The sequence below is a fragment of the Diadema antillarum genome, unplaced genomic scaffold, assembly GCF_040938485.1.
Source record: "Diadema antillarum isolate AM-2024a unplaced genomic scaffold, OU_Dant_1.0 scf00000013, whole genome shotgun sequence".
Taxonomy (NCBI): Eukaryota; Metazoa; Echinodermata; class Echinoidea; order Diadematoida; family Diadematidae; genus Diadema; species Diadema antillarum.
The window spans coordinates 634900-656371 of NW_027270902.1; the positions used below are offsets into that span (position 1 = coordinate 634900).

The 21472-nt window shown below is 38.0% G+C and overlaps 1 protein-coding gene across 1 annotated transcript in view; it reads left to right on the top strand.

Moving 5' to 3' along the window:
* The window catches only part of LOC139721521 (protein Wnt-4-like), a 52227-nt gene that overhangs the window by 17157 nt on the left and 13598 nt on the right, over positions 1-21472 (top strand). The window contains exons 2-3 of the mRNA XM_071632840.1: positions 14182-14273; positions 14781-14963. Coding sequence (XP_071488941.1) covers positions 14182-14273; positions 14781-14963 — 275 coding nt within the window. The remainder of the gene's footprint in view (positions 1-14181; positions 14274-14780; positions 14964-21472) is intronic.

Genomic DNA, 21472 nt, shown 5'->3' on the forward strand with positions numbered 1-21472 from the left:
AAGTTATAAGTAATATTGGACACAGTGAAAAGCTGTGGAAGCTTTCTTGACAACTGAACCCACTGCCCATACTGCCCACGAGCCATACAGCCCGCGAGTTTAACAAGTCACGATCCATACATCTCACAAGAGATACTGTAGACACTACAAGGTCTAACGTCGAACTCATAAGGCTGTATGACTCGTAGGCTGTATAACTCTTTGACTGTATGACTCTTGAGCTGTGTTATTCGTGAGTATCGAACTCGTGACTGGCACCCTGACCACCACGTGATGCAAAGGAGATGAGGCGATAATTCCATCTCTTTGGTACTTTCCGTTAATCTTTAACATTAAAGCGATTTCAATCACCTTTGGTCGATGATTTAGCAACTGCATCTCCTCGCCCTTAAAAGTGAGCATTTTAACCCTTCGACGACATTATTTTTTTTTTAATTTCATAGCAGACATTCGAAAATTTGTGTGGTGGACAACAATGACTTATTGGATTATGTGTATTGTTCAGAAATGAAAATAAAACAGGAATGAATGAATGAATGAATGATGACGTCATGAGCTCCTTTGACTTGTCACTGAGGGTAATATTATTCCTCTTGTTTTCTGACAGGGGCAAGTCAAGTGCTCTTTTATTATGAAAGAAAAATGAATATAGTATGTTTTGAAATTTTCTTTAAATTGTTCTACACATGTGACATCTTAAGCTGTAGTAGTCTTCTCATCAAAGCCATGGCGACACTAAAACTTAAAAAATAATAATATTTTTTAATGGATTCTCCGATTTTTCTCAATCTTTCACTGATGTGTTCTGTTAATGTTGCTGTATTATCTCAATTCATAATACATGTATAGGGCCTATATGACATAGAACTTGTCCATTAACATGTATCAAATCAAACTTAACTTATATTAAACTAATACCATGTAGCCTATTACATTAAATCTAAACTTAAAAGGTGATGATTTAAAAAGGTATTCATGATAGTAGTTGTAGCGTGTAATGCTTTCAATTCACTGTAAGTAATATTGATGTACAATGTAAATACATGTAACTACAATGATTGATACTTACATTATAACAATAACGATTTATAGCCATACACTGATCACAAAAGAGACATTATTCAGCGTCAACTTAAAGCAAGCTATTTAACTGGGGTGGGTCTAAATACAAAAGGGGGTGTACGAGGAAATGTTAGGAAGAAATATGTGAACACCTGTAAGATAATTCGAAGAAATAAGGAAGTGATAAAATTTATTGGCATTTTAGGTGGCCTATACCAAACGTTTTGCGAGTGCGTTTTTGCGTGGGTTCGCATGAGTTTGGCTAAATGTGTATGTGATCACTGTAAACAGGAAAGTTGACTTATGGCTGATACGAAGCAGGGATGAATCCGACTTTTTGGTGTCCAAATTAGACTAGTGGAATATACAGAATTATCGGCGCCGTTCGGTGATCCCTTACATTATTTTAATGTCGGCCCTAATACATGACATTGATAACACATTATCAGGCCAGCCTGCATGCTTGCTGCATTTATCGCCATAATTGCGTTGTATTGAGTCTGAATGCAAGACTACCAACTCTGTCGAGCTTTAACTCATCAACTCTCCTACGACCTCGGCTTGATACAATATAAGGCAGACAGAAAGAGAGAGGTAGAGAGAGAGAGAGATGGAGATCCGAGGGTGATTTTGAAATACTCCCGAAATAAATAACCTTTTTAAAGAGATGTCCTTGGCAGTGTAAACTGACAGTGATTTGTTGCGACGAACTATTTCGCCCCTTCGTCATAATTTGTACGATTCTGAGAAAAATTTTGGGAAAAAAAATCCACAAACACCCAGAGCAATGATGACCTGTCTTTTGTCAAGACAGCTTTCCTGGCAAGACATCCCACATTGGCTTCATGCCACAGGTTGTGACAGAATTTATTTTACCCTCAGCACTGGCAACCAACCACAGCCTTTATATTAAAAACGTATCCCCCAACGCGTGATTTATAACAGTTATGATACAGATGCAAGTAATAAATTACTCGCCCACATTCGCGTTAACATGTAAACGACGAATTTAGTCATATCTTCTTTTGTCTACTCCAGAAAAAGTGCTAAGGACATGGCACCTTGCTTGCCACTGAACACAAATAAACCTGATCAGAGCAGCGTAAACTCTTGTATTGAAGTTAAAAATGATTTGTTTTTCTGAATATTGAGTCTTAACCAGATAATAGAGTCGTTCCGAGCGTATTAAGACTTAAACGATATATTGGTAAATCACTGCTGATGTTATGCGTGTTGATAAGTATGAAAATTATAATTAGACAGATCTAAGTTCTAATTCCATCTCTTCAAATTCAATGAAAATACCGCTGTTGTCCGTCATTCTCGTAGTCTATAGGCCTAGTTGTTTTTGCAGTGATTTCAGTAGGAAGATCCCGGGTTCGAACCCCCTCTACAACAGAACTTCGTGTCCTCGAGAAAGACTGCTTACCCAGGTATACATACATGGGTTTTCCCGCAGGAACTTTAACTCGAATGCGGTTTAGTTGTGTGTGTCGTTATACAGGGGGGGGGGGGGGGGGGGGGGGGGAGGAAACCCAATTATGACTATTAGGGCATATAGGGCGTATTTGTGAATAATTGTGTTTGAGTACAGAAATATTAGTCGAAGACATATCAGTGAAGGTCGAGGAAAATCTGACAATCGTTTTGGTACCAAAATGACTGGATAAGAAGACTATACAACATTTTGTGATGTCACAGAAGGACAACGATATAAAGAAAATATGAAGAGAATTCTACAAAATTTCAACTTATATGAAAAGTACACGTTCCTTCAACTTGAAGAGTGGTATCGCAAAACGAGCTAATTCCGGTCTTGTTAAGTTGAGATATTTGTGAGTAAAGCTGCTAAAAAACAAATAAAATGATAAGAAAATACAGGATATTTTCAATCATAACTTCTAGAATATTCCTTGTTATGTTACAAGTGAGGTATTACTGAAAAGGTTTTAGTTGCTCTATCTGATGATGTACTTACTTTGAAATGTTTAAAAATGGCGCTTAGCCCATTTTGCAGTAAAACACTTCACTTGTTACTGTCATGTTTAGGGTAATATTATTCCCCCTTATACCTTCCGAAAGAGTCACAATCCAAGTGCTGTTTTATTATCTAAGAAAAATGAAAATATTCACCTTTCTTTATCATGATTTTCATAACTTTTGAACTGTATCATGTCCGATATTCTTCATACTTAATTAACTGATGTATTGTACTTATAGTTCTGCATTCATTGTATCCTCATGATAATGTATTTAAGCTTCTTTCTCTTCGTGCGACAATGGAATATTCGATTTGGAATGGAGCGAATGTGATACTCAGTAAATGTCGACTTGAGTCCAGTGACCGGGGTAATTGGTTAGACATCTTAATGGTCACCATATTCCGTGGTAAAAAAGATCATCCATTGTATAATTCTAGTATTAAAACCATTGTTTCATGCGTATGACCTACCATTTTGCTTCATGAGAAGTAAAACATTTCTGCAGAAACTTGTTAGTAGATTCTGTTGGATACCTTGATATAGATGGAAGTGGATATTTGATAGCACAGCAAGTGAAAGTTTATCGTTTATGTTTCTGGAGGTGCACCTTACAAGTGAGCCTGTTGGCGAAAATGTTTATACAGGCGACGGCATCCTTTCATCTTCCGCGTGTTCTAAACCAGCAAGATAAGGATAAGAGAATATAGAATAGGAATATAAAAATCAGGAACGGCATATATTCTATTGAGGGCATCACCTTGTGCGAAAACATAGGAATTAAGTTACAGGGTGATATCAAATCTTATTGTGTCTATACATAATGTCACTGACAATGACTTGTGCATGGTATCAGACGGAGAGGATAAATTTTTTATGCCATGCTGCGTATATACTTATTAAACTCCTACGCGGCGATCATCCAAGTTAGTATAGTATTCAGTTGCAAAATGTCGTGGGGATTTCCAACAAATAACAACTACCGGTAACCATGGCAACCGGAAATTACAACTCATGCAGTAAGCATATCATTCCATCCCGCTCTGGTCATTATGTGACACTCATGTTAAAATTCGCATTCACATTCATTCGCTATCAAAATCAAAATCAAAGTTGTTGTTTTCTTTTACACCATTCTTCTGTAAAAACCCCATAGGCCTATAATTAATATACTGAATGGAGATTTGTTTTGAAGGAAACATGTGAAAGCACCTTTGATTTAAATTTCAGATATATGCACTAGACATATACTTGAAGAATAATCTGTCTGGTAGAGAGCCAGGTTGTGGGAAGATGTTGTTATTCAAAGAATGTGACAAAACTCGATAAACCCAATAGTAAACATGGACGTTTGTTGTTGTCATACACAATACTGGACATGTGGTTCCATGCTGGAGATTATACCAAACAATACGCTGTATATTTCCTTTAAATATCTTGATATTGAAAATTACTCCAGCACTATAGATAGGGACAATAGTATAAGAAAATATGAAAAGAAGTCACAAACATAATTTTCAAGGACATCTAAAGAACATTTGACCAAGCTCCTCTACGAGGCATGGTGAATGTTTCCCTCAACATTATCTCCGTAACTCGTGATGGTTACGTACTTTTAATGAAAATGAAGATTTGTGAAATTGTGCCCATATTCTTCTTACCGCCCTTCTGTTGGTAACATCCCACATCGTTCCAATCTCAATAGGACATGGAATTTGCGAATATCATAAAGATACATTGTATTTGAACAGGTTGTCCAATTTTCCTCAAACTTTGCCTCAGTGTTTTTACCAATCTATCTGCATTCACTAAATCCTCAGCGATGGTTTGGAGAAGTTCCCCTTCAAACGAGTTTCATGTACTTGTCTCATCAGTGGAAGCCATGCATCGAGTGCGTGAACGAATGAATGAATGAATAAATAAATAAATGAATGAATGAATGAATGAATGAACGAACGAATGAATGAATGAATGAATGAATGAATGAATGAATGAATGAATGAATGAATGAATGATTATATGAATGAGTAGGGCCTACATGTAAATAAATGAATGAATGAATGAATGAAAATATGAATGAGTAGGCCTACATATAAATGTATGAATGAATGAATGAATGAATGAATGAATGAATGAATGAATGAATGAATGAATATAATATGAATGAGTACATGTAAATGAATGAATGAATGTGTAAGTAAATGAATAAATGTTTGGATGAATGAATAGATAGTCTAGTCCAAATCATTCTAAATTCTAAAATTGTGCACCCTGTATAACAAATTTATAGTTGTTTAAATGTAAAAGTATGAAAATAACCCGAAGTTCTCATTTAGAAGAGTTCAGATGATCTTTTAAAGGAATTATGGTTCACGTTTATAGAATCATTCAGTTATTTGTTTACCATTAAATTGTTCAATCAAAATATTGTGAACAAGTTTTAATTCAATCATGCAAACTGAAAGGAAGCTGTCAGTTAACAGCTACAGTATTTTCTGTCAAAAACCGAATTGCTCAAATTGTCAGTGCATATTGCTGAGCTGGAAGTCATGAAACATGTACTTGCAATTTATTTTGCATCTGGTAAAATTGATTTATTTTCAACGTGTCCAACGTAACTCCTCACGCGGTAGTAGCTTCAGTTGTTCCTGTGGAAACGAAAAAGAAAGAAAGAAAGAAGTAAGCCAACTACTAAAACAAACAAGTGAAAACAAGAAAATACAACTGCGATCATTTTATAAGGAGTTTTCAATTCACAATACATGTTATATGGCGAACATGTTTGTCCTGGTCTTATTGAATCTGCTTTGTAGGTGGGAAGTGACTTCGACACGTGAGCCCACAGGTATGCAGTGGCGGATCCAGAGGGGGGGGGGGGCGCACCGGGCGTGCGCCCCCTCTTTATTTTTGGTTAAAACAAAAGAAATAAAAAGAAAAAATGGGGGGGGGGGGGCTGCGTGCGCCCCCTTTAATTTTTGCAAAGGCACCTCCCCTTTACGGAATTCCTGGATCTGCCCCTGGGTATGCAATTGAACATTAATAAAAGACGAAAAGAAAGCTCTGTCATCTGCTTCTACACGAGGCCTGCAAAATTACTTTCTTGGTCCGTTTCCTTGTTGTCTTTTTCTTCTCGTTCTTCCACTTTCTACCTATTTATTTCTTCTTCCTAATTTACTGTCTTCTCTTTTCTTCCTCCTGGTACTTCTCTTTCTTTTCTTGATTTATGTCTTTTCAGTATTCCTCCTCCTTCTATTCTTCTAATGTCGCTTCTTTCGAGAAAGCGGAGCAGTTACATCCCCTCCTTGCTGGTGTTTAGTTTGTACCTCGACAAATATAATGGACCCACCACTAGGCAGTTGAAATTCAAGCTTTAAGAACGTTAGTTTATTATACTTTATCCCTCTTTGAGAGTGTTCGGAAACTGTCAGAACGGTGACACGAATGTTGTCTGCTACGACGGGGAAACACTTTTTTTTTCGCGGCTATCAAGATATCATCTCCATGAGCTCAGCTCGGAAACGAGATAAATATTAGGTTCTCTGCAATAATGATATAGAGCGAACCGCCACAATCTCGTGATCATTTCCGGAAAGACTCTTACGTGGCTTTGAACTGCTTTAGAATCTTGATTGCTCCCATGCTACTTTTTCCTCTCTATTTTACAGCCTTTATTGCAAAGAGATGAACACGGGTCTTCCACCTGTCACCACCAGTGAGTGGAGTATTACCCCCATCTTGTTCGGGAAATGGATCAGCTCCAATCACGGAGGAGACTACCACCAGTCTGTCGCAAATCAAATCGGAGATGATATGAAAAAGTCTGGAAGAAAGAGGGAGAAAGGAAATGATCTCTGGTATTTGCCTCCATTTCGAGTAAATGTTGGAGAGGATACTTCGAGCTCAAATATGTTTCGATTTCATTCGTAGTAAAGAGTTAGAATGGTTTTGCGAGGAAGATGTATTTCAGATTTGTCTAAGATGTAGGAATACAACTTTCAACACTATAATTGTAAATTTCCAAACCCAGTCTGTCTGATACCGGCATTAAGAAAGAGAAACAACAACAACAACAACAAACGAAACAGGACGTGCGAAAGAAAAGTAGTAAAACGAATTTCCTCTGTATACCTAAGACCCCTTAACAAAAAAAAAAGAAGATTCGTGTTGTTTTGTAGCGGTTCATTATAGGGCTTTTTACACTTGTGTTTCTTAACCCCGGACTTTCTCTGACCCAGGACTATCGTTAGTCCCGTACCAATTTTTTTCAGCTTTTTACACTCGCCAATTAGTCCCGTACTATCTCTTGTCCGGGGCTAAGGAGAAAACTGACCTTTTTACACTCGTATTTCTTAGCCCCGGACTTTCCAAACCACATGAATATTCATAATTACGCTGTGTACTGTACACGTACACGCACGCACCGGCAGCACTTGATTACCTCGTTTCTGATTGGTCAGTGAGGGTCGGACTTCGTCTCCGTCGCTTAGCCCAGGATTATTTTTTCGTTCTGTTTACACTCACTTGCTTGGCACCGCAATTGCGGTGCTAACCCCTGCTATTTTGCAGGGCCAGATAGTACCGTACTATCGGTGGGGCTAGCCCACTTTGGCAAAAACGAGTGTAAACAGAAGAAGGATAGTCCCGTACCAACGGTGGGGCTAGGGCCCCCCCCCCCCCTTAGCCCCACCGTTGGTCCGGGGCTAAGCAAAATTTTACAAGTGTAAAAAGCCCTATTGTCTTGTCTTGGAGGAGGAGGTTAGGGAGTTCTGACCTTTTCTGAACACTATCAAGGAGGGATCGGAAACTAATGTTCTCAAGGCTTGTGTGTCAACTGCCCAGTGGCGGGTCTGTTATTTTTCATCGAGACCTCAAAATTCTCCAGATATTGCAAATAACATCCACAACCACACAAACAAAGGCTTAAAATCTGACATTTCGCAATCAAAAGTCAATACGTATGGAAAATAACACTTTGCTTATACCTCATTTTGCCCCTACACAGCGTCTTCATTAGTTCTACATGCGCTAGCAGTTAGAAGGAAAAAATCGTTTATCCACGATACAAAAATCCCCACCGAAACTGAACTATGGAGTTATGCTCCCATTTTTTTTTATTACCCTTTTTAAAAGGACAGAAAAAAAATGCATTCTGTCTTCATGGCATGGTAACATCCAATCCCCAGGCGTCATTCAACAGGTCGATCGTTTCGTTCTGGATCCATGGCTTCATCCGCAAACAACCTAACTCAACACACGTGTGTGTCGATTGAACTTGGGACTTCTCCACTCCTGTTCAAAACTATGAAGATCTCAATTTCTCTCTCTCTTTCTCTCTCTCTCTCTTTGTTTTTTGCTAGGTCCATGGTTTGAGCAATGCTGTCTCCAAACATTCAGTGCGCGTGCAATATTTGGACGATAATGCAGATAAACCTTATTACATCGTCTTCTTTTTTTTTCAAATTCAAATTTAAAAACCTCGCCGAAGTCGACCTCGCACAAGGCGAGAAATTCGCGAAGTCGAAGAAATGTTCTATCCTTCTGGTTATAAACATGTGCTAATTTCATTGTGTAAATAAAAATTCATGTAAGCGAAGGATTTCTTTGGTTCCACTGATTTTCTCTGGATTCGACTTAGACGAGGTTCCCTGTATTTCGTAACTATGATGATCCTGGGGGTTAGTCGGTCAACGACAAGCTTAATTCTGCTTCTACAGCTTGACTAGTCTTGTTGGACTCAACACAAAGTGGTTCGACTGCAGATGTCTACAACATTGATTTGTGTGAGATGAGGGTGTGTATGTAACTGTGATTTGACCGATATGGAGTACTATCATAAGAAACAACATCATTAATACTTTCGCTGCTAATGGCTACTTCAACAATTGCATCATTAATGAGATACATCCACCAAACACACAGATCTTATCATTATGCCTCGACCATTTTCCATCAATTTCAAAAGTGATACTTTATTTTTCTTTTTAGTTTTTTTTTCTGGCCTGTTGCTCTGTTTCATGACGCAGCATTGTGTGATTGGTATTACTCCATAGTTCCTTTCAGTTCAGTTCAGTTTTAGATTTTCAAGCAATTCTCCTTTAATATACATATTCCTCGCAAAATCGTTTTGACTCTTTGCTACCAATGGCATCGAAACATAAATTACGAGCTCAAGATATTCTCGCCAAGTTAGATTCAATATGGAGCCAAATATCCGAGATCACTTTCTTTCTTTCTCTCCCTGTCTCTTTCAGAGTCATCTCCGATTACTGATGGTAGTCTTTTCCGTAACTGAAGCTGGTCTCGAAATCTCGAAATCTAGAGCTGGTCTCGAAGTCTCGAGACCTAGAGCTGGTCTCGAAATATCCATATGACAGCTGATCTCGAAATCTCGCAATGTAGAGCTGGTCTCGAAATCTCGAAATCTAGAACTGATGTTGAAATCTAGAGCTAATCTCGAAATTAAGGACTGGTCTCGAAATTTCCCTAGAACTGATCTCGAAATCTAGAGCTGATCTAAAAATCTAGAGCTGGCTTCGAAATTTCCATAAAGCTAATCTCGAAATCTTGAAATGTAGAGCTGGTCTCGAACTTGAAATCTAGAGCTGGTCTCGAAATTTCCATAGAGCTGATCTGGAAATCTAGAGCTGATCTCGAAATTCAGAACTGGTCTCGAAATTTCCCTATAGCTGATCTCGAAATCTAGAGCTGGTCTCGAAATTTCCATATAGCTGATTTCGAAATCTAGAACTGATCTCGAAATCTAGAACTGATCTCGATATCTAGAGCTGATCTCGAAATCTAGAGCTGGTCTCGAAATCAACAGCTGATCTCGAAATCTAGAGCTGATCTCAAAATCTAGAGCTGGCTTAGAAATTTCCATAAAGCTAATCTCGAAATCTTGAAATGTAGAGCTGGTCTCGAACTTGAAATCTAGGGCTGGTCTCGAAATTTCCATAGAGCTGATCTGGAAATCTAGAGCTGATCTCGAAATTCAGAACTGGTCTCGAAATGTCTCTATAGCTGATTTCGAAATCTAGAGCTGATCTTGAAATCTAGAGCTGGTCTCGAAATTTCCATATAGCTGATCTCGAAATCTAGAACTGATCTCGAAATCTAGAGCTGGTCTCGAAATCTCGATATCTAGAGCTGATCTCGAAATCTAGAGCTGGTCTCGAAATCAATAGCTGATCTCGAAATCTAGAGATGATCTCGAAATCGATCTAGTTCTTGAAATATTCGTGAACCATTTGAATCAATGGCTATTCTAAAGGCATGACCACGTGATAGATTACCAATGAACAAGTAGGGCCCACATCATTCCAAGATCTTGGTCAATTTCTGAAGAACAAAAAAATCCACCCATCTTTATAAGGTGACAAATGTGTGCAGACATATTACGAGGATAATTTGCCAGAATTTGTTAACTATTTCGCAAACGTTTCGTAAACTTTATGAATTACCTGCAAGTCTACAACAAATAAGCATCTGCGTGACATCACAGACAAAGGCAAGGGAGCTTTAAGAAAAAAAACATGGCGTGTATGCCACGTGGTATCAAAATCTATGGAATAGGGATCATCTCGTTTCTGATGGAGATTACCTGAAAACCCATATTTCCTGCCTGCTTGAAAATGATTATGCGTTGTTGTTTTTTTTTCAACGTGTCTGTATTCTTAATCAATCATGCAATAAACAATATTCCGTATCCAACATAATTATGAAAAAAAAAACCATGTGCATCCAGCGAGGTGGCTCCTGCAGTTGTTTCAACTTCTACACCCGCGAGGCATGAACAAAGAAGAACTTAAACATGTTAAAGTCATGATCGCTTTTTAAAGTTCTCCATCTATCGCAACTATCCTGGCAAATACCCACTCAGTTAAATTCTCCCTCTCTCCCTCCCTCCCCCCCCCCCCCCCCCTCTCTCTCTCTCTCCCTCCCCCCCCCCTCTCTCTCTCTCTCTGATAAATATTGTCAACCTATTGAAACGCTAAAATGTCCAAAATAATGTTCTTGGTCTACCGGTATGTCTTTCATAATAAATCACTCGAGACACCAGGCATACAGAAACTTTTTTTTTTTTTGGGGGGGGGGGGTAGGGTGTCAAGATCTGTGCTGATTATAGTCAAACAGCACTTGCAGCAACATATTTTCCTAAAAGAGTAAAATGTAAATATTGCTCGTTGCTTTTAGGCACTCGCCAAGATGGGCCGCAAATTTTGCGTTAAATTTATACACGATTATACAGCCTTTGAATATACCAATGACGTACTAGGCGAGCGTAGTTCCTCCTTGAATATACAGGTTGTAGGGGCTTTACCTATTATAATATCCACACATGGGAAGGCATCCACTGATTTTCTGCAGCTATGGCAACGATGTGCAACCCCACTCCGAGCACGTTCTCTCTCTCATTCCGAGTCCCGAACTCCTGGTGGAGTTCGGATATTTCGACGTGCTGAAAGCTGGAGGTACAAGATGTTAACCCCGATAAAAGTTGGCGGAAAATTAACGTTAAGAGAAAGAGAGGGAGAAATGTCTGACGAAGGTATTATCGTGTCTTTCCATCGCCATGAAACTTTTGTTTTCCTTTAGAGTGTTCATTTCTGTCGTCAAATTAAACATGACAAAGACATCTCTAGATTGTATCTTGATTTCTTCAATAGGTGGTCCAGTTTTTCTTTCTCTCCCAGTTAAGTGGTACATCGTTTCATCCGTCCGGTCATTGACTTTAAGTCTTGGGAATAGATATTTGCGCTCGGATCATGACATTGAGACTGCGGACTGACAATTGACAAGTAATATATATACAGAGAAATTACTAAACGTGACCAAACTATAATGTACACAAGCCTGACTACTCCCACAAAAGCAATGAACAGCATCGACATGCGGAACAACAGTCTTGGTGAGAAATTGACCGGGCAGAGAGTGAAAGGGGGAAAAGTGGTGAAAGGCGTTTGAATTTCAATGCGTCCATTATAATATGATTGCTGGCCAGATGCAAAGTCGTTTGCTTTGGTCTCGACGGCATTGGAGAATAAAACACGATTAAAGCTTTAGTTCGTTCACGCATTTTTTTTTTTGGTGTCTTAGCTCATTGTTTTTTAGTTTCTGAACACTCTCCCATCTGGTTCATCACTAAGGAGAGCTCAGAAACGAAGATATGAAGAGAAGGTGAAAGTAAAGAACATAGATGAAAGAGAGGAGAAAAAAGAAGAACAGAAGAAGAATTAGAAGACGAAGAGGGGAAGAAGGTGGAGAAGTACTAGTCAAAGAACATGAGAAAGCGGAATAATGAAAAAGAGGTGAAAATAAGTAGAAATGAGAAAGAAAAAGAAGAGGAAGAAAGAGAAGGAGATGATGGAGAAGAAAAAGAAGACGAATAAGAAGAGAAAGAAGAAGAAATAGGGAAGAATAAGGAGAGAAGGAAGACAAGGTGGAAGAAAAGAAGTTGGAGCAAGGAGGAGAAGGAAGCATTATAACGACAAGATGAAAATGTATGGACCATGAATGAAGAATAGGATTAGTTTGTTCTTCACTTCAATGGCATTGCTGTCTATCATTAGTAATCAAGCGCTAATATTCCTGGGTATACTTAACTTTTTTCACATATCATCACACCATGTCACGGTTGGCTTTAAAGAGCAGAGTACAATTTTGATCAAACAGAATGGTAAATCTCAAAATAAAATTTGACCAAGATAATTAAGTTTCGGAATTTTTAACTTTCAGATGTTTTAACGAAACAGGCATGTTAGCAGCAAATGCATAATATGTAAATGCATGAGGCGATGACGTCATAGACTCAAGTTTACAGTTAATGTTCTATGTGCAAATCTTCACCAAAGCTCCTATAATAAATGTAGTGATATGACATAAAAACGACTTTTGTTAATCTACCCATGATGATTTTCAGGATTGTTGTTGCTGCATCATCGACCAAAAACATGATTTTTGTGTTTTCGTGAAAAAAAAGAACAAACATATGGGAGATTCGGAGACATCATCATCTAAGCGAATTTGCACATAAATTATGGTAGTAACAAATGTCACTGTTACCTGAAAACACGTGAAAAATTCCACATTTCCTCAGGCCCAATCTAGATCAAAACTTTCCTTTCTGATCCCCATCTATAGTCACTAAAGTCAATTTTCACGTGTTGTTCAGTTAATATACAGACAAAACTTTCTATGCTGCCCCCTGTCTATAGCGGTCATCTAAAAGGTCCCCCAGGAGAAAAGGACCCTGTTCATAGCGGTCACTTGTCTATGGTGCCCGAGGTCTCCATTTTGTAGCTTGTTTGAGATAATAACCTGCGTATAGCGGCCACAGACCCATGCGGCTGAGCTTCTCTGCTAGTCAAGAAGTCCGGGTGTTTTTGTTTGTTTGTTTGTTTGTTTGTTCGTTGTTTTTTGTCTTTTTTTAATTTGTTTTGTTTTGTTTTGTTTTCGTTTTGTTTTTGTTTTTTTGCTGTGCTTTGCAGCCATGTCGGTCACGCGTGACGAACAGTTCAAAGATTACCACGGCTACATTCTCCCGCCATTCAGGCAGAGTCATGCACTCGTGAAAGCGGCGTTGTTTTTAGTGCGTGAAACACGTGACTACCATAGTTATACACACGTGTACATGACTTATTGTATGTGATACACACGAAATGTCAGAGAAACTGTCTATAGCGGTCACCCTTTCATTAACGGCCTCTCTTTTCATCTCCTTTGGATGGCCGCTATAGACAGGTTTGACTGCACTTACTTTTGTAATTACCTCCGCCAAGGGAGGAGGTTATGTTTTCGCTACCGTTGGTTTGTGTGTTTGTTCGTTAGTAAGTTTGTCTGTGTGCAAAATAACTCAAAAAGTAGTTAACGGATTGGAATGAAACTTGCAGGAAAGGTTGAGAATGACACAAGTACCAAACGATTAACTTTTGGTAGTGATCCGAGAATTTTGGGGGAATTTATGAAGGATTTTTGACATTTTGGCAGGTAGGGTCAATGAACTTGGGAGTTCAGGCTGCGTGTATTTGAGGTTTGCCTGCAGAGTGCTTTTCTAGTTTCTGCTGAACTGCTTTTAAAAAATGATTGTTTGGCCACCAGTAATCATGGCAACCATTTTTATCTCTGACTTGTGGTCGTGCAGGTACTAGGGAAGCAGCCTTCGTCAGTGCCATCTCGTCAGCGGGTGTGGCCCATGCTGTCACCAGCGGCTGCAGCAGCGGGGAACTTGAAAAGGTAAAAAATAGACCCTTATTTTTCCTCCTCTGAAGTCAGTTTCTTTATTCTGCACTTCTCTCCTTCAATTTCCTTACGTAACGAAAGATTAAATGATTTTCCTTAAGAAATGGGACATAGTGATCCTTAATTGCACAAAGTGATACCGAAATGTCCATTTTCTGCAATCATTGGCGAGCTTTATGAATAAAATGAACCAGCTCTGTATATAATATGTTTGTCAATTGTATATCATTTATCACTATGTATATCATTACGAAAAAACCCAATACCTTTCGAAATCAGAGAGGAAATGAATTAAAGAGACGCGACGCTAGTTCGAAGTGACAGTCTCACATTCATGAAAATATTATTTCCCTCCCATAAGAAGACGACATCTAAAATTACGTGATAACTTGGCGATCCCATTCGCGTAGATTTAAGTGATACATACGGCAGTCTCTCACCTCTCTTTATTCTGAGGTAAGTCACGTGTTTGGTAAATTGTCATTTGATCTCATGTTTCAGTGCGGATGCGACCGAACCGTGGATGGTAACAGCGCCGATGGCTTCGTATGGGCGGGATGTTCTGATAACGTGGCGTACGGCGTCCAGTTCTCGCAGATCTTCGTCGACGCACGCGAGAGGAAGGCGCGAGTCAGCATGGGAAGGAAACTCATGAACTTACACAACAATGAGGCGGGCAGAAGGGTAAGGACTCTAGCCTGGGTTCATGATTTTTTTATGCAAATGAAACATTTTAAACCAGTTTGCTTTCACTAAGCTTTTTATTATCATTTCTTACCAAATTGCTGTTGATAATTCACAACCAACAAGAAAACATTTAAGGTACGTGCAGTGGAATCGAAGTCCATGGTAGGATGACAACTTCTAGTCGTTAGTCTTTCTATTCGTCATTCTTAAAAGTATTTGACATCATCAAACAGATGTCACAACGTGCTACACACATATTAAAAGAAAGCACACGCACACAAACATTCGTTGCATGAAATCTGCCTTTCCCTCTGTCATTCTCCCCTTTCATCCATTCATCATTGAATTATCTTTAATGTCGATATTGGGATTGAGAAATGGAGTGTGATTGCTTTAGTAGTCGCTATTAGTGTGTCGCCTACAACAGCCTCCTACCACTGGCGCCCTTCGAACCTCTTAGCGCTGCTTTTATTAAATTGACTTCGGATCGTGATTTGTTTAGCGCGGCTGCAAAGGAAGCAATGAGTGCTTGTAAACGAGCAACCATGGGACTCAGGGTGAAGTGCCTTGCCTACGGGCCCAAGACTTGCTTCAAGGGGACGCGAACCCGTTACCTCATGACTGATAGTCTGTAGCATTAACCATCGAGCCACAATAGCTCCTTCGAGCTGCTGTGATGAGTAGGTGCAAACCGTATTCAGGTTCATATAAAATTCAATAATCTCCAAAATTCTTATAAATCACAAAACTGTAATGGAAACTTACGTCGTGCGACGTTTCGTCAATTAACAATCAGTAGGACAATCAGCTTCTCCTGTTTATCGGCGAGTGACGTCGCAGGATGTGAGTTTCCGTTCCAGTTTTGTGATTTATAAGAATTTTGGAGATTACACAAATTACACTTCGACTGGATAAATAATAATCTACATCAGTTCGTCTTCAATAAATTTCAGTAAAACGGTCATGTTCATATGAAGTAAATAAGGCAAAATATGACATAAAATTATGTACACTGTAGTTGAGTATTTGTCGAAAATGGACTTAAAGTGAGCAATTTATAGAATATAGATGTTTTAAAGCATTTTTTTTCACCGAACTGAGTAGGCCCTATGAAGACATAGGACCTACTCCTTTATACATCCACAGCTATAGAAGGCATGTGTCACCAATACATAAAGCTCACTTGTCGATTTACTGAGAGCTCTCGATGTATGCTTTACCCAGGCTTTACCTGTGTTGGTTTTTGCACATTGCTTCCTCATTTCCCACTTCCCCTATTTCTCCCTTCTCCCATTATATTAAATGTCATCATCTTCAACTCCTCCCATACCCCCCCCCCCCCCCACTTTCCCTCCCTGCGAGTATACAGCGTACCGTAAATCGCGCCGCCATAACAGGCAAAAGTTCCATGGCCATGACATTGCGCAGAACGACGACATCGCGAGGGTTTACTCGATCCACCCCGTCTATTTAGAATAAATCAAATTCCCGGTGATTTACGAATCGGAAATAAGGCGTGCATAAATAACCGCTAGATGGAGTTTGCCGACAGGAAGATAAGGGCAGCAACTCGGGAAATGATGGATTCGTATTTACATTCACTGTAACTACTTTACGGCGGATATTGGACCAATTTATCTTCAGTCTAGATAGAAACCACTCGCACCCGTCATTGTCTGCATAAGGACGCGTCTAACAACCCAGTTATCATTTAGATGAACACAATAGCATTCAGATGGTTCATTTCGCACTTGTCCAAAACACAGATTCGAGATTCTTGTCATCTTGTTTATGGACTTTCGCTCTGTCTATTTTGTTTTCATAGCAACATTGTGGAAAATGGTCGCTGCGTGCATCAACATCACGCAATCCATCTGAGGCCTATGACTCGGTCATCCCTCAAATATACTCACTGAAAGTTTCACGAGCCAGCGATACATTACCTGTTGAACACATAAGACGTCAGCTTATCACTAGGCCCTACATTTTTCCGAACATTACACAGCTATGCAGTAGCCAAAATAAAGGCACTCTAGGTCAAGGAGACCTGTCGTAAAATTCAACGTTACGCATAATAATATTGGAAACCCCCATTCACGTCCCTAAAATACACTAATTTCTTGCAAAGTTTGGAATGACAGTCTTCAATTAAACCGTCATTAGCTGTCAGTAGTCGATTCAGACTGTATCGCAATGTTGGGAAGCGGGTCACCCTCCCAGGTTTTTTGAGAGGAGAGACCTCTAACGAGCAAAGATCTCGGTTCCATAAAGAAGGGTGAGATGGATTTGGAACAACATCATGTCTGCGCGCTTCCTGATTTTATTTATTTTTTTCTAAAGAGAGAGAGGGCTGCTGGCAGACAACGTGCAAAGCCACGAACCGTGCCAGAGGAGGTGAGACATCCAATACTTGGAAGAAAATACCTTTTAGAACATCGTCAACTTAGAAATTGAGTCGGACTGAGCACAAGAGGAAAGGGCGAATTCTTAGAGCATTAATAACATTGTAATAGTAAATACACATTTACGGAGAACCCAAACACCGCCCTCCCCGGCGACACGCATAATTATGCGTTAAATATGGCTCCTTGGTATTGCTAATGGCGTAGGCCTATAGAGAAAGATTGCTAAGCAGCTTTTGCTAGATAGTCCAATCAGGCTAAAGAGATGTAGGACATTTTCAGAAACGTGGAATCTTCTTTGACTGAAATCAAAAGCGGTAGATCAGTTACAAGTTAGACCAAATCGTAACAGATGGGAAGACATAAAATATTCAACACGTATGAGACGACTTATTATCATCTACAACGCCACTGATGCTTCTGTTAGTGGTATTGGACGTCATGGTCAGATGACTTTGAATGAATTCAAAATAAAACTAGCTTTCTGTACATTCATAATTTGATCAGTTTGAAAGACGTCACTTTATCTCCGAAACCTCCATTGAACCGTTATTGTTGTTTTGCTGCTATCATGAGATGTGCCTTAGCGATTATTTTCATCGTGCGTTGACCTTTATAATTTTGTCTCCGACCTTTGTATTTCGCATCCGTGCGGGTTTCCCGTCCGACAAACAGATACATCATTCATTAACTAGCAGGACGAAAGAGGTTCTGGTCGTGCTCTGCATTTCGTTGACACCGAAGATGTGAAAGCGAAGTGTCAAGGCGCACCATTATGCCTGACGATGAGGGCGGTGTAAACACACATTTTTTTTTTTCTACGACAGTCTGGTGGACAATCTTCCTGTATTCCTTTGGATAAGATGTGGGTCGTGGGGTTAATAGGTGTGACTTAGGAATAGGATAAAGGATAACCGAGTTCACAGTGCCAACTTGAGCCTTAGCGATGCATTGAGTGAGGCAAAATTTCAATTTAAGGACTTTTTTTTTTTTTTTTTTTTTCCCTTCCACAGGGTGTTTTATTCATACACATATTCAGAAAGTCACATTTACAAATAATTTTTTAAATACAAAACATCGACAAAGAGTGGCCTACTGCACTTGTACATATAACATATAACTTATATCATTTTTTTTATTTTATTGGCAGAAATAACCCTGAAAACACTATGAATATCATGCAATTTTAATATTCAAAAGCACTTAATGAATAAAGCCCATTTCTTCACAAAAGTTTTTTCTCTACTATTCATTTGACTTATACATTTTTCCATCTCAAAATAACATTTTATCTCAGATATTATATGTTCGAATGACGGAACGGTCTTTTTTAATTTCGCTGAAAAAATTTCTCTTCTTATAACAATCATCATACAGTTTAATGCACTGTTGTTGAGACCATATAATCCGAATAACTTGTGTTGGTTTGTAAATACAATTTGTTTATCTATCTTCAAAAGTAACCATCGCTCAAACTTATTCCATATATTATTTGAATAAGGACATGAACAGAATATATGCATTATGGTTTCCTCACTGTCATTACAAAACGTACACTTTTTATCTGTTACAAAACCAAATTTTAAAAGAGCATCTTTCATATATAATATTCTATTGAGAATCTTAAATTGAAACCACCTCATATTAATATCAATAGTTGATTCAAAAGGAATTAAACAGTATAAAAACCATGTTTCATCATCAAGATCCAACATGCTACTCCACTTAACAAAACTGTTACAATGTTTTGACGTGTGTCTTAACAACGTTTGATAAATATCAGAACAACCTTTCTTATGTTTCAGTATTACATTTAAACCATGAGGAATAAAAGGGTCTGCTATTTTCGACATGCGGTTTTTTGCAAATGATTGGATAGAATTACACAGTCCACCGTGCTGAAGAAAGTTAGTTTGTATATCAAACTTCCTCTGAAATTCAAAATATGAAAGAAATTTTCCATCATTATCTAACAAGTCATTTATAAAACGTACACCTTTTTCACACCAAGACTTAAAATATACAGTGTTATTATTCATTTTAATCAAAGGATTATTCCAAAGAGGCTGGCTTGCCCAATTATCATTTGTATTGATTTGTAAAAATTCTGAAAAAGCCAGAAGTACCTCTTTCCAAAAATCATTAGACATTACATTGGCAAGTTTTTTGTAGTACAGTGACCCCATAAATAAATGAAACGATACTGGTTGGGGCAAGAAAGAACGGAACATGTGGAACGTATAATTTTCAGTCTGCGGATCACAAATAAACCTTCTGATCCAGGATATTTTAAGAGATTTAGCATGCATGAAAATATCAATCATTTTAGTACCACCATGACAATATAGCTGGCACATTTGATTTCTATTTATTTTATCAGGTTTATTTTCCCATATAAACGAATAAAAACAACGATTTATATCTGTCAATGTTTTAAAATTTGGTTCAGGAAGTGATAACAACAAATAATTTAATTTTGACATCAATAATGATTTAACTACAGTAATTCTTCCTAAAACAGTAAGTGATCGTTTAGACCAGGAGGTCATTGTGTTTGTAATATCTTTCATTTTTTCACAATAATTTTGTTCAACCATTTCATATAATTTAACTGAAAATTCTATTCCCAGGTACCTAAAGTACCTACCCTGAAAAATCCAGTCAAAATTACAATCTTCCAATAATTTAATTCTACAATTCCGATTCTTTCCTATCCATATTATTTTAGTCTTTCTGGGGTTAATTCTTAAATTCGATATGTTAGCAAAAGTATCAAAAATCTCAAGAGCATCTTTTAGATCTTGATCTGATCCGTTAAGTGTTAAAAGTGTATCATCTGCGTATTGTAATACTTTAAAATTTTTTTCATTAATTTGCAACCCAACCACAGAATTTGTGTGCCTAATCATAATTCCAAGAATTTCACTGACCAACAGAAAAAGGTAGGGTGACAAGGGATCTCCTTGTCGACAGCCCTGTTCTATTTTGAATCTATCTGTAAAATAACCGTTCACTAAAACACTGGAAGTAGCATTGTTGTAAAACAACTGAACCCATTTTTTCATAGATTGGCCAAAGTTAAAAAAATCTAAAACTTTAAAAAGAAACTTATGAGACACAGAATCAAAAGCCTTTTCGAAGTCAATTAAAAGTAACAAACCTGGTATATCATGTAACTCTGTATATAAAAGTATATCATACAGTAAACGAATATTTTCACCAATGTATCGACCTTCCAAAAATCCGGTTTGATTTCCATGTATCAAATATGATAAAAATGTCTTAAATCTGTTTGCTATACAACCAGATGCCAGTTTATATATTACATTCAATAAAGAAATTGGACGCCAATTCTTTAAAAACTGTCGGGGTTGATTTACTTTTGGAATTAATGTGATTACTCCCATTTTTTGTGCTCCCGACATTTGTCCTGAAAAATAAGCATAATTTAAGGAATTTAACAAAAAAGATTTTATTTCCTTCCAAAAAACACGATAAAACTCCACGGTAAAACCGTCTAATCCGGGAGATTTATTACATTTCATATTTTTTAACACAGAGTATACCTCTTCTTCATTTAAGGGACCTTCTAATGATAACGACATTTGTTGTGATAGTTTTGGTATGTCAGAAGATGACAATAATAAGTCTAAATCTACATCTGTGGTTTCTTTTTCTTCATACAAACTGGAATAAAACTTAAACACTTCTTTCTGTATATCGCACTGATTCATAATAATATCATTTTCACAAAAGAGCTGACGAATTTGTCTATTAACATTATTCTGTTTTTCCAAGGTTAAGAAATACTTTGAGGGCTTCTCTCCTAATTCCATCCACTTAATCCTGCTTCTCATTGCGATTCTTTCATTTTCTTTTAAGCGTAATATTTCAAATTCTTCTTTCTGTTTATTTATTTCATCTAATATTTCGCTTTTATCATTACACAGTAATAATTTTTCTTCTAAATTTTCTATATTTTTCTCCAATTCCTTTTCTCTATCAATATTTTGCTTTTTAATATAAGAAGCGTAAGAAATAGTTTCCCCACGTATTATCATCATTAAAGTTTCAAAAAATAACTGATCATTAACAGTCAGCTGA